Source organism: Somniosus microcephalus, unplaced genomic scaffold (genome assembly GCF_052327205.1).
Source record: "Somniosus microcephalus isolate GS21.2 unplaced genomic scaffold, FLI_Smic_1.0 unresolved_chr1, whole genome shotgun sequence".
Lineage (NCBI taxonomy): Eukaryota > Metazoa > Chordata > Chondrichthyes > Squaliformes > Somniosidae > Somniosus > Somniosus microcephalus.
In genome coordinates, this window is record NW_028225179.1 from 68,090,775 (window position 1) to 68,103,587 (window position 12,813).

General features: G+C 54.0%; 1 protein-coding gene across 1 annotated transcript in view; it reads right to left on the reverse strand.

Moving 5' to 3' along the window:
• patl2 (PAT1 homolog 2) overlaps positions 1 to 12,813 on the reverse strand; it is a 136,840-nt gene that overhangs the window by 50,533 nt on the left and 73,494 nt on the right. The window contains exon 2 of the mRNA XM_085974611.1: positions 11,987 to 12,077. Within this exon, the coding sequence (XP_085830737.1) occupies positions 11,987 to 12,077 (91 nt within the window). The remainder of the gene's footprint in view (positions 1 to 11,986; positions 12,078 to 12,813) is intronic.

Consider the following 12,813-nt stretch of genomic DNA (forward strand, 5'->3'; position numbering starts at 1 on the left):
TAAAAACCCTGAAACAACGCGATGACGTCATCACGTTGGTCACGTGGTGCCCCGAGTGGCGGGAAACGCGATGACGTCAGAGGTGGGAGGTTCTGAGTTCAGACCTCGTGGAACAAGCTACTGTATAGACCTGTTTGCTGTTGCTCCTGCATGTTTTTGTTTTGTTCACCAGTTTAATTAAATTCGGTTAATTTACTGAACTGACTCGACCTCAGTGATTTAGATAGGAATCCGTTGATTCCTACATTGGTGACGCTGAAGCTTCGCAGACGATTTTAGCGGAGGCAAGCTCGAGAACAAGATGGATGTAAATGCAGCGAGTTTGAAGCTCCCTCAATTTTGGGAACAACAGGCAGCCTCCTGGTTCATTCAAGCGGAGGTTCAGTTCCAACTGTGAAACATAGTGCTGGATCAGACCCGTTACCTTTGTGGTCTCCGCACTGGACAGCTCAACGGCATCCCGCATTATCAGCCTGCTGGAGACCCCGCCCGTGGAGAACAAGTATGAAACGCTCAAGACGCGCCTCATGCAAGTATTCAGTCTCACAAAGGCGGAGCACACGCGACGCTTGCTCGCACTCCCCGGGTTAGGCGATGCTAAGCCTTCCGAGTTGATAAGCCACATGCTCACCCTCCTCGGGTCTGAGCCGCAGGGTTTTATATTTCGTAAACTGTTCCTGAGCCAGCTCCGAGCAGGTACAAGCAGCCCTGGCCAGGTCGACGGCTACGGACGGTGTGGCGCTCGCGGCCGAAGCCGACACCATTTACGCGGTGATGCAACAGTATTGCGCCACCTCGACGCGCCCCGCCTCCAAGAACCCCGCTTCGGCAGCTCCACAGACCGGCCTTTGCTACTACCATGCCCGTTTCGGTCAAAAAGCCAGATGCTGCCGACCCCCGTGTAAATTCGTGCCGCCGGCAACGAGAAAGCAGCAACACAGATTGCACGACGAGAAGGGAAGCCCCGAGGTCGGTTTCGCCTCCACAATGACAGTTGGTCATTCCGGGAAATTGTTGTACATCACCGACTCCATTTCAGGCCGGCATTTCTTATGCGACATGGGCGCTCAGTGCAGCATCCTCCCCGCTTCGGTTCTCGACGTCCGATCTGGGCGGCACGGTCCTCCACTACAGGCCGCCAATGGCAGCGCCATCTGTACGGGAAGCGGCGTATCCGATTGCGTCTCGGCGGCCAACTCTTCCACTGGGAGTTTATCACCGCCACGATACCACTGGCAAGCCTCGGTGCCGATTTTTTCTGCACGCATGACCTACTGGTCGACGTACGTAATTGCCGCCTGATCCATGCCGCCTCACGAGCCCCCATCCCCTGGTTTCGGGACTCCGGTGTGACCCACGCGGTTGCCCGCACCGAGTCGCCGCCCGACGAGTTCGCCTGCCTGCTCAAGGAATTTCCGGGAGCTCGCTCGACCCACTTTCTCTGCGACGACCGCCAAACACGGTGTTGAACATCACATCGCGACAACCGGCCCCCCAGTTTACGCCCGGGCTCGGCCATTAGAGGCCAGTAAACTCGAGGCCGCGAAGGCGGAATTCGCTACTATGGAGCGGTTGGGCATCGTTCGCCGATCTGATAGTCCCTGGTCGTCTCCGCTACACATCGTGCCAAAGCCCGGCGGTGGGTGGCAGCCCGGTGGTGATTATCGGCGCCTCAACGAGGTCACAACTTCAGACCGGTACCCGATACCGTACATTCAAGATTTTTTCGCCCATTTGGCCGGCACGTCGTGGTTCTCCAAGATCGACCTTGTCCGCGGATACCACCAGGTACCCGTCCACCCTCAGGACGTCCAGAAAACGGCGGTTATTACCTCATTTGACCTTTTTGAATTTTTACATATGCCTTTCGGGATTAAAAATGTGGCGCAGGCGTTCCAACGCCTCATGGATTCGGTGCTCCGGGATCTCAAATTCCTTTTCGTATACCTCGATGACATCCTCGTCGCCAGCGCGTCAAAGGAAGAACACCTACGTCACCTGCGCGTCCTTTTCCGCCATCTCCAGGAGCATGGCCTTATAGCTAACCCAAACAAGTGCCAATTTGGACTGAGGCAGATCGATTTTCTGGGCCACCGCGGAAGGGGCACTGCCACTCAGGGCGAAAGCGGCAGTCGTCGCGGCGTTCCCACGGCCGTAATCCGTCAAGGTGCTCCAAGAATTCCTCGGCATGGTAAACTTTTACCATCGCTTTGTCCCCCGGGCCGCCCAGCTCATGCGGCCGCTCTACGAGGCACTCCGAGGGAAACCGGGGAAAGAACCGGTGATCTGGTCGTCGGTCATGGACCGCGCATTTGGGGACATGAAGGAGGCCCTCGCCAATGCGACGATGTTAGCGCACCTGCTGCCCGGCACCACCATCGCGCTCACGACGGATGCGTCGGACTATGCCGTCGGTGCCGTGCAAGAGCAATGGGTCGACGGGGCATGGCAACCGCTGGCGTTTTTTAGCCGCCAGTTACGTAGTAACGAACGTAGCTATAGCACATTTGACAGAGCTGTTGGCGTTGTTCCTGGCCATCCGCCACTTTCGTTTTTTATTGGAAGGACGCCAATTCGTCGCTTTCGTGGATCACAAGCCCCTGACGTTTGCCATGGCCAAGACGACTGAGCCATGGTCGGCCCGACAGCAACGGCAACTCACTTTCATCTCCGAGTTTACCACCAACATCCGTCATGTGGCCGGCAAGGCAGTCGGCAACCACTTTGTCCTTTCGCATGCGGCCGTCCAGCTGGGTCTCGGCTATTCACTAATAGTGGTCGACCAAGCGGCTGACCCGGAGACGCACGCTTTTCGTTCCGGTTCGTCCGGCTTGCGGCCAGTGGACGTACTTTTCCACTCAGACGGCACATCCTTGCTCTGCGATGTCTCCCTGGGAGACCCACGCCCGATCGTTCTGTCATCCTGGCGCAGGAAAGTCTTCGATATCATGCACAACCTCACCCACCCAGGTGTGCGGGCTTCACAGAAGGTGTTAGCGTCCAAGTTTGTCTGGACGGGAATGCGAAAAGATGTGCGCGACTGGGCCAACACCCGTGTTGTGTGCCAGAGAGCGAAGGTGCAGCGCCACATTAAAGCTCCCGTCGCCGTTTGAGGGGTACCGGAGCGGCAATTCGATCATGTTCATATCGACCTCGTAGGCCCACTACCGTCACAAGGGTTCACGCATCTGCTGACGATCGTACCACCAGATGGCCGGAGGCCATTCCATTGATGTCCACCACCTCCACGGACGTCGCCCGGGCTTTTCTTTCGTCCTGGATTGCCCGTTTCGGCATGCCGTCGGACATTTCATCGGAGCCCGGGCCGCAGCTCTCCTCTGCTTTGTGGAACGCCGTGGCTTCAGAATTGGGCGCCAAGCTCCATCGCACCACGGCTTACCACCCACAGGCCAATGGGTTATGCGAACGCGTCCATCGTTCTCTGAAGGCATCGCTGCGGGCTACCCTCCAAGGGGCCGCGTGGATGGATAAGTTGCCATGGGTAATGCTCGGGTTGCGCACGGCGCCTAAAGAGGACCTGCAGGCGTCGGCCACCGAACTTGTCTATGGCCAGCTGCTCAGGGTCCCCGGCGAGTTTCTCCCGTCGCTGACGCGTCCGTGGTCCACCACTGAACAACTGGAGGCTCACCGAGCCGCGGCGCACGCTTTCCGGCCCATTCCGACTTCACAGCATGGACTGCCTGCGTCACATGTTCCGCCAACGCTCATGAGGGCTAAATTCGTTTTTGTATGGCACGATGCCCACCGTAGTCCCCTCATGCCTCATCCTTCCGGGTACTGAAGGCGGGCGCCAAGAGTTTTCTGGTAGACGTCGGCGGGACGCCCGACTACATTTCCGTGGACCGCCTCAAGGCTGCACACCTGGACCTCAGCCAGCCAGTCGAAACAGCGCAGCCGCCGCGTCGTGAGCGACCGCCCGCGGCCGCTACGCCTGGCCCATCGGCCCCGCAGCCGCTACGCCTGGCCCATCGGCCCCGCAGCCGCTACGCCTGGCCCATCGGCCCCGCAGCCCAGCTCCTCTCCTGCACCATCCATTCCTTTCCGGGAATATCGGAGTTGCTCCGACAGGATTGTCCGACCTCCTCTGCGATTGACTTTGATGATTAAAGACACTTCTGGGGGGGGGGGGGGGGGGGGGGGGGGGGGGCGCACATGGTAAAACCACCAATGAACTCCTGTACAAATGAATAACTGTCTTTAAAGCAATGTTACAGCACCTATGTCCGTTTGCTGAATGTAAACAAGCTTTCTGTAAAAACCCTGAAACAACGCGATGACGTCATCACGTTGGTCACGTGGTGCCCCGAGTGGCGGGAAACGTGATAACGTCATGACGTCAGAGGGGGGAGGTTCTGGGTTCAGACCTCGTGGAACAAGCTACTGTATAGACCTGTTTGCTGTTGCTCCTGCATGTTTTTGTTTTGTTCACCAGTTTAATTAAATTCGGTTAATTTACTGAACTGACTCGACCTCAGTGATTTAGATAGGAATCCGTTGATTCCTACATTACAATAATTAAGTTTAAATTTGAGACTCGATCACTTGTCAAGCCAGAGAACCTTTGAGGGACATGGCTATCTGTTTTGTGTGTCCCTACAGAAAGGAAGTCGGCATGAGGAGGGTTCAGCTCCTGCTCGCCCTGATAGGGGTGAGCATCGGTGACCGAGGAGACGTGAAGGACTCCCACATTTATTGGTGCTCAGGAGAGAGAGCGCCGATCGTTACCGCTGGGGGTGGCGAACTGGGTGTGGAGGAGCTCACTATTTATTTCCATGAGGGAAGGTGGCCAGGGGTCTAACTCCACACAATACTCCAGCCAGACCGGGTTCACCTACGGGGAAGCCTCCATCCCGTGCCCCAGGGTACCGGTCGTTGCTACAAGGGTCAGTGTCACTGAGGGGAAACGTGTGTGTCTTAAATGGAAGGAATGGATTCCCCTGGATAGGTGGCGGCAGCTCAGGAAGCTGAGCAGCGACATAGGGGACCGTACAGCCCCACTATTGGCATGGACAGAACATCTGGTGTCCAGTGAGTGACAGCAGTTTCTGTTTTAAACCCGAGGCAGAAGTTCAAGTGGCCCAGGGATGGATTGTCCCCATTCCTGAACCCTCCACTGTTCACCTCACTGTCAGGGAAAACATAACCAACCTGCAAGACTATGTCACATTCTTCAGCTATAAAATTGCCCCTCTACCCGAACATCTTGCCGCCCTACTCAAAGCCGTAGAAGTATAACAACATCATTTCTATACTCTAGAAGAAAAGACAGTCGAGATAGGGGCTGAGATTTCGGATATCATAGTTCCACCCTGGTGGGATATTTTTGAAAATATAGAGGTCTCTTCCTGGATCAGAATGACCTCCCATATTTTAGTGGTCTGCCAGCTCGGTATAGTGGTATAGTCTTCTACTTACTGTTCACAAAGTGCAAGGGGAGGGACAGAATGCTCCGATCCCAACATGAGAGAGCATGGGACGAGCGTTACAATAAAGTCTATGTCCAAGTATGGGACAAGCCTTAATTGTTAATAAAAATAAAGTTTTGTGACCGTGTATTATTTTTCTATGTATGTACTGTGGCGGAGCCACCAAAGGACTCAGAGCGGTTGTACATAATTCCTTTAACAGCAATGTAGTTACTGTCTGTGCCTGTACATTTAATTACACTGTTTGACTGTACAATGTCTAGTTACCTTTACAGCGCAGTTTCAACGTGATGACGTCATGCCGTTAGTCACGTGATTTCCCAATGGTGGGAAGAACGTGATGACGTCATAACGTCAGCTTTCAGACCAAAGGATCAGTCCTCGTGGAGCCTTCAAGGAGAGCAGACCTGTAGTTGAAGTATTCCAGCAGTTTCTAGTTAAAACCTGTTTTGTTCCATTAAAGTTCATTGTTTTAATTACCCGAGTCGAATTCAGTCTTTTCGATAGGAACCTCCGTTCCTACATTGGTGACCCCGAATTCTACGAACAATTTTCGTGGAAGATCCATCATGGACACGAACGCAGTCACGCTGAAACTGCCACAGTTCTGGGAGCAACAACCAGATGCCTGGTTTATCCAGGCTGAAGCCCAGTTCGCCATTAGGAACATCGTCGCGGATCAGGCCCGTTATTATTACGTGGTCTCCGCCCTCGACAGCGCAACTGCCTCACGGATCATCAGCCTCCTCGGTAGTCCTCCTACTGACAAGCAAGTATGATGCGATTAAGGCGCGGTTGCTTCAGGTTTTCGGGCTCTCAGTCGGGGCGCGCTCGCCGGCTCCTCACGCTGCCCGGCCTCGGGGACTCCAAACCATCCGAGCTCATGAGCCGAATGCTCACGCTCTTGGGTGCTGAACCGGAATGCTTCCTCTTCCGGGAGCTTTTCCTCTATCAAATGCCTGAACAGGTTCAGGCTGCTCTAGCCAGATCCGACATTACAGACTGCGCCGAGCTTGCTGCCGAAGCCAATAAGATTTTCACGGTAACCCAACAGTGCTGCGCGGCCACGAGGCGCCCACCCCCCACAGACGCGGTTCCAGCTCCTCCTACAGCGGGCTGGTGCTCCTACCACACCCGTTTTGACGCAAAAGCACGATGCTGCCGTTCCCCCTGCAGTTTTTCACCCAAATAAATACAACAAAGCTCCTGCAGCATCCCTGGCGAAGGAGGACCGGGTCTAACGGGCACTCCGCGGTGGCGATGGCCGTCGGATCTACGGGGAAACTCCTTTATGTCACCGATTCCCCATCGGGCCGACGTTTTCTTTATGACACCGGGGCGCAGTGTAGCATTCTACCTGCGTCGAAGCTCGACATGCAGACTGGGAACCTCGGTTTTTCCCTCGTAGCGGCTAATGGCGCAGCGGGTCGAAGTCTGTTTCGGCAGTCAGCGCTTCTTTTGGGAATTCGTCACGGCCACAGTGTCACAGGCCATCCTAGGGGCGGATTTTATGTGTGCCAACAGCCTCCTCGTCGATGTCCAGCACCGCCGGCTGATCAACGTGGCCACCTTCCACTCGATTCCGTGCTACCACGGTACCTCCGTGTCGCGCTCTATTGCCTGCGCTTTCCCTCCTCCGGATGACTTCACTCGGCTCCTCGGGGAGTTTCCGGGGCTAACAAGGACCACTTTCTCCTCTTCGGCAACGAAGCATGGTGTTGAACATCATATCACCACTACTGGCTCCCCGGTTTATGCGCAGGTTGGAAGGCTCGAACCCGGCAAGCTCGCGGCTGCGAAGGCGGAGTTCGACACGATGGAGCGGCTCGATCAATCGGCAATCCAATAGTCCCTGGTCCTCGCCTCTCCACATTGTGCCAAAACCGGGCGGCAGCTGGTAGCCATGCGGTGACTACTGACGCCACCACTCCGGATCGGTACCCGATTCCGCATATTCAGGATTTCTCGGCCCATTTGGCGGGAAATTCTATCTTCTCTAAAGTCGACATCGTCCGTGGATATCACCAGGTTCCCGTGCACCCGCAAGACGTCCCAAAAACCGCAGTCATCACCCCTTTTGGCCTCCGAGTTCCTGCGGATGCCGTTTGGCTTAAAGAACGCAGCACAGGCGTGCCAGCATTTAATGGACTCTGTTCTTCGAGACCTATGCTTCATCTTCCTTGACGACATTCTCAGCGCCAGTGCCAGCAAGGAGGAGCACATCTCCCATTTGCATTCCCTCTTTACGCGCCTCAGCCAGCACGGTTTAATCATCAACCCGGCCAAGTGCCAGTTCGGCCTACAGCAGATCGATTTCTTGGGACACCGCATAACATCGGGTGGCGCCGTCCCCTTAATGATGAAGGTGGAAGTGGTTACCTCTTTCCTGCGGCCGCCGACAGTCAAGGCCTTGCAAGAGTTCCTGGGGATGGTCAACTTCTACCACCGTTTTGTCCCCAAGGCGGCTCAGCTTATGCAACCCTTGTTCGGGGCCCTCAAGGGCAAGTCCGGTAAGGATCCAATCAGCTGGACAGCCGAGATGGACCAGGCGTTCGTCAACACCAAGAGCGCTTTGGCCAATGCAACCATGCTAGCGCACCCACTTCCGGGTGCCACCATCGCCCTTACGACCGACGCGTCAGGCTACGCCATCGGTGCAGTGCAAGAGCAGTGGGTCAATGGCACGTGGCAACCGCTGGCGTTTTTCAGCCGTCAACTACGGAAAAATGAAAAAAATACAGCACCTTCGATCGGGAGCTACTGGCCCTTTTCCTCACCATTCGCCATTTCCGGTTCTTATTGGAAGGACGTCCCTTCACGGCTTTTGTCGAGCACAAACCTCTTACGGTCGCCATGACCAAGGCCGCCGAACCGTGGTCCGCTCGTCAACGTCACTTGACGTTCATTTGCGAATTCACCACGGACATTCAACATGTGTCTGGTAAGGACAACCTGGTGGCGGATTGCCCCTCCCGTGCGACGGTCCACGCAGTGCACCTGGGGATCGACTACCCCCTCATGGCTGCAGATCAGGCCTCGGACTCTGAGGTCCAATCATATAGAACCATTCCATCTAGCTTCCAAGCGACCGACGTCACTTTCCAGGCCACGGGCGCCATGCTCCTTTGCGACGTCTCCATGGGCTTTAGACGACCTATCGTGCCAGTCGCATGGCGCCGGAAGGTGTTTGATGCCATACACGGGTTGTCGCACCCTGGGATGAAGGCTTCACAACGGCTTATGTCGGCGAAGTTCGTCTGGAAAGGTATGCACCTCGATGTCCGTGACTGGGCTAATACCTGCCTCGTCTGCCAGAAGGCCAAAGTCCAGCGTCATGTTAAAGCTCCAGTGGCTACGTTCGCTGCTCCAGAGCATCATTTTGACCACGTGCATGTGGACCTTGTGGGGCCGCTTCCGCCTTCTCAGGGTTATACTCACCTCCTTACCATAGTGGACCGCACCACTAGGTGGCCAGAGGCAATTCCTTTGGTTTCCACCACTTCGACAGACGTCGCTAGAGCTTTCATCTCCTGTTGGGTTGCCCGTTTCGGGGTACTGGCGGACATCTCTTCTGACCGCGGGCCACAATTTTCCTCAGCTTTGGAACGCTGTGGCTCAGGGGCTCGGCACCAAACTTCATCGCACCACCGCCTATCATCCACAGGCGAACGGCCTTTGCGAGCGATTCCACAGGTCGCTTAAAGCCGCTCTTTGGGCCTGTCTTCAAGGTGCAGGATGGGTGGACAGACTTCCATGGGTCCTTTTGGGTCTTCGTACGGCGCCCAAAGAAGACCTGCAATCGTCCTCAGCTGAACTCGTCTATGGCCAGCCGCTCCGAGTACCAGGGGATTTCCTCCCTTCTCCCAGAGCCATGGTCTGCCTCCCAGCAACTCGTTGCCTACATCAAATCACGGTTTGCAGAACTCCCACGCCACTGGGACTGAAGAATGCGGAGTATGTATTCATCCGCCACAACACTCACCGGGACCCGCTCAAGCCCCCTTACACTGGTCCTTTCCGCGTCATCGAACCAAGCGACAAATCCTTTTCGGTCGACGTCGGAGGAAAGCCGGATCACATCTCGGTGGACCGATTGAAGCCAGCTCACCTGGACCTGGACCACCCTGTCGTCGTCGCTCAACCACCCAAACGTGGCCGACCGCCCGCAGCACCAGATCAACCAAAGCCGCCCGCCAACTCGACCACGCTCGCCACGCCTGCTCAACCACAACCAACTGCCAACTCGACCACCGGTCATCAACTTCCTCTACCAGGGTATCGAAGTCGATTGGACAGACTTATCTGACCTCCTCCTCGTCTTACTTTTTCTGTTAAAGACAATTCTGGGGGGGCGCATGTGGCAGAGCCACCAAAGGACTCAGAGCGGTTGTACATAATTCCTTTAACAGCAATGTAGTTACTGTCTGTGCCTGTACCTTTAATTACACTGTTTGACTGTACAATGTCTAGTTACCTTTACAGCGCGGTTTCAACGTGATGACGTCATGCCGTTAGTCACGTGATTCCCCAATGGCGGGAAGAACGTGATGACATCATGACGTCAGTCTTCTGACCAGGGGATCAGTCCTCATGGAGCCCTCAAGGAGAGCAGACCTGTAGTTGATGTATTCCAGCAGTTTCTAGTTAAAACCTGTTTTGTTCCATTAAAGTTCATTGTTTTAATTACCTGAGTCAAACTCAGTCTTTTCGATAGGAACCTCCGTTCCTACAGTGCCATATATTCCAAGTGATGCAGGGGTGTTGGACCCCCTCCGTGCTAGGATATGAATGTAACTGAATTCTTACCTGTGTATGCATCTGAACACTACATCTAAAAAGGGGAATGAATATTTTGGGTCTTAGATAGGTAAACTACAGGGGAAGGCTGGCTCTCGAGGATCACGAATTTGGCTCACCCAGTATGATACTCTAGCAAGTAAAGTATCACAGGGGGGACTGCAAGATTCTCAAAATTCACAGATCCCCCCAAAACTCGGAGAAAAACCCTAAAGAAAATTACTTTGGACCCTTGCTAATAACTTCAGGAGGATAAATTAAATATTGGGCCTACAGAAGGAATTTCAAGGTCGAAAACCAAGATTTGACATTTTTAAAGGCATGTTTGGGCTTGTGAAGAAAAGGCAGTAACAGGAAATGGGATCAACCTCTGTAAAGACAGTTTGGATATTGGAGTTAATCAGTTAATCAAGCTGTCTGGGGAACTATCTAAACGTCACTCAGCCCCTATCAGACAATTTACATTCTAACAATAGACCCACGGAAGAACAGCCGACCCATCCAAAAACATGCATAAAACAAATCACTTCGCCAACCTACAAAGAATCTCAGGCCCCACAGGAAACTCAAAGCCTGAGGACAATTCACTACAATCAAGTAATAGTTCAACAGCTCAGGAAACCATCCCGAAACCACTTATAAACTAGCCCTCAAAAATCTAACAATAAACCTAGACGATTTGGCGCGCAGATTAGGAGGCCCCAATTAGTATAATTGAAGGCCTGTTTTCTCGAGAGGACAGTTCCAGTTCAGCAAGGTGGGAGTTCAGGAAGGTTCGGGAGTTCCAAGGTCGAGTTCAGTACAGTTCCAACATCGAAGCTCGGCGGTTTCAGAGCAACATCAAGGAGTTCAAGCATCTCGAAGCAGTTCTCTCTCGAAGTAACACAGAAGAAGAAACCAGAGCAACAGTTTCAGTGACCATCGGACACCTCGCGGCAACAAGGGCCTTATGAAACAACCAACCGAACATTACCATCAGCCAACCGGGTAATATTGGGCCACCGTGACCAAAGAAAACCAACTCGGAAGAAAACCGAAGATCCACAAGTTTTTCCACTCTACAAACTATTCCTGACTTACCCCTGGGTAAGATTTTACTCAGAGACTCGAAGCCCTATTTCTAACAGGAGGAAATTGGGTACTCACCTGATAAATCCAATACGCACCCTACCGCATCAGCGGACTCGCGAAGACTGACCAGATATGCAGGTGAAGTCCTCTACCGCGTCCAGGGTATGGCAGGCCCCAACCAACATATCCAGCGAACCAGCCCAACCTTCAAGGATTCGTTTGGTGAGCATTATCCCTGGTCCTTTAGAGTCCAACTTAGCTAGTAAGGTGGGATTGGGAGGGGCGAGGTATTTTTCTACTGTAATTCCCTCGTGTGTATCGAAGTGTTCCCCATTTTATTAGAGTGTTCAGATTATTGTGTTGTATTTTCTTTCTCAAATAAAGATCAAGTTTTCTTGCACCAAAACCAGTTGTCTGCTGCACTTTTGTCACAACCCCCAAATAAGTCCAAGGTGCAGAACCAAGGGAGTGGGAGCGATTCAAACCGCTCATAAGTCAGAGGTGAAGCTGACCCCACACACACCCAGTCCCAGAGGGGAAAGGACAGTGTATCTAACGCACTGTGACACCCAGTCCCAGAGGGGGAAAGGACAGTGTATCTAGTATCTAAGCCCCTTCTCATGGTCAATATTTCCACCACCCTCTGTACTATCTCCCCTTCTGGAGCTCACCTAATCCAAACGTCTCCTCATTATATAAGTCGAACTCCTCATCTTCGGTCATCTCTTGGAGAAAGATATCTTCATCGGGGAAAAGGAAGTCCTGTCACAAGTGAAAGGTAGAGAAAGAGAACGTTAGTAAGATCTTTTCTTTGGGAAGCACCACTCGCGTGCCTTAGGACCTTCCAAAGTGCTTCGCAGCCATGGAGTTACCAATGGTATCGCAGCCGACATTTTCTAGGCAGGCATTTTGCGCATAGTAAGATCCCACAAACAGCAACTGACCAGTGAATCACTTTTTTTTTAAATAAAAGTGATGTCGGTTGAAGAATAAATGTTGGCCTCGGGACACCAGGGAGAATTCCCATTTTCTTCTTCCAATAGTGGCCATGGGATCTTATACATCCAGCTGAGGGGGCAGATGGGACCCTTGGGTTTAACGTCTCATCCGAAATTGGGCACCTCCGACAGTGCAGCACTCCCTCAGTACCGCCCCTCCGACAGTGCGGCGCTCCCTCAGTACCGCCCCTCCGACAGTGCATCGTTTCCTCAGTACCGCCCCTCCGACAGTGCGGCGCTCCCTCAGTACCGCCCCTCCGACAGTGCAGCACTCCCTCAGTACCGCCCCTCCGACAGTGCAGCACTCCCTCAGTACCGCCCCTCCGACAGTGCGGCGCTCCCTCAGTACCGCCCCCTCTCCCTCCCCCACCCCACCTCCCTCCTCCCCCCCCTCCCCACACCACCCTCTCCCTCTCCCGCCCTCATCCCCCCCTCTCCCCCAACCTTCTCCCTCCCCCGCCCCCCTCCCGCCCTCGTCCCCCCCTCCCTCATCCCACCCT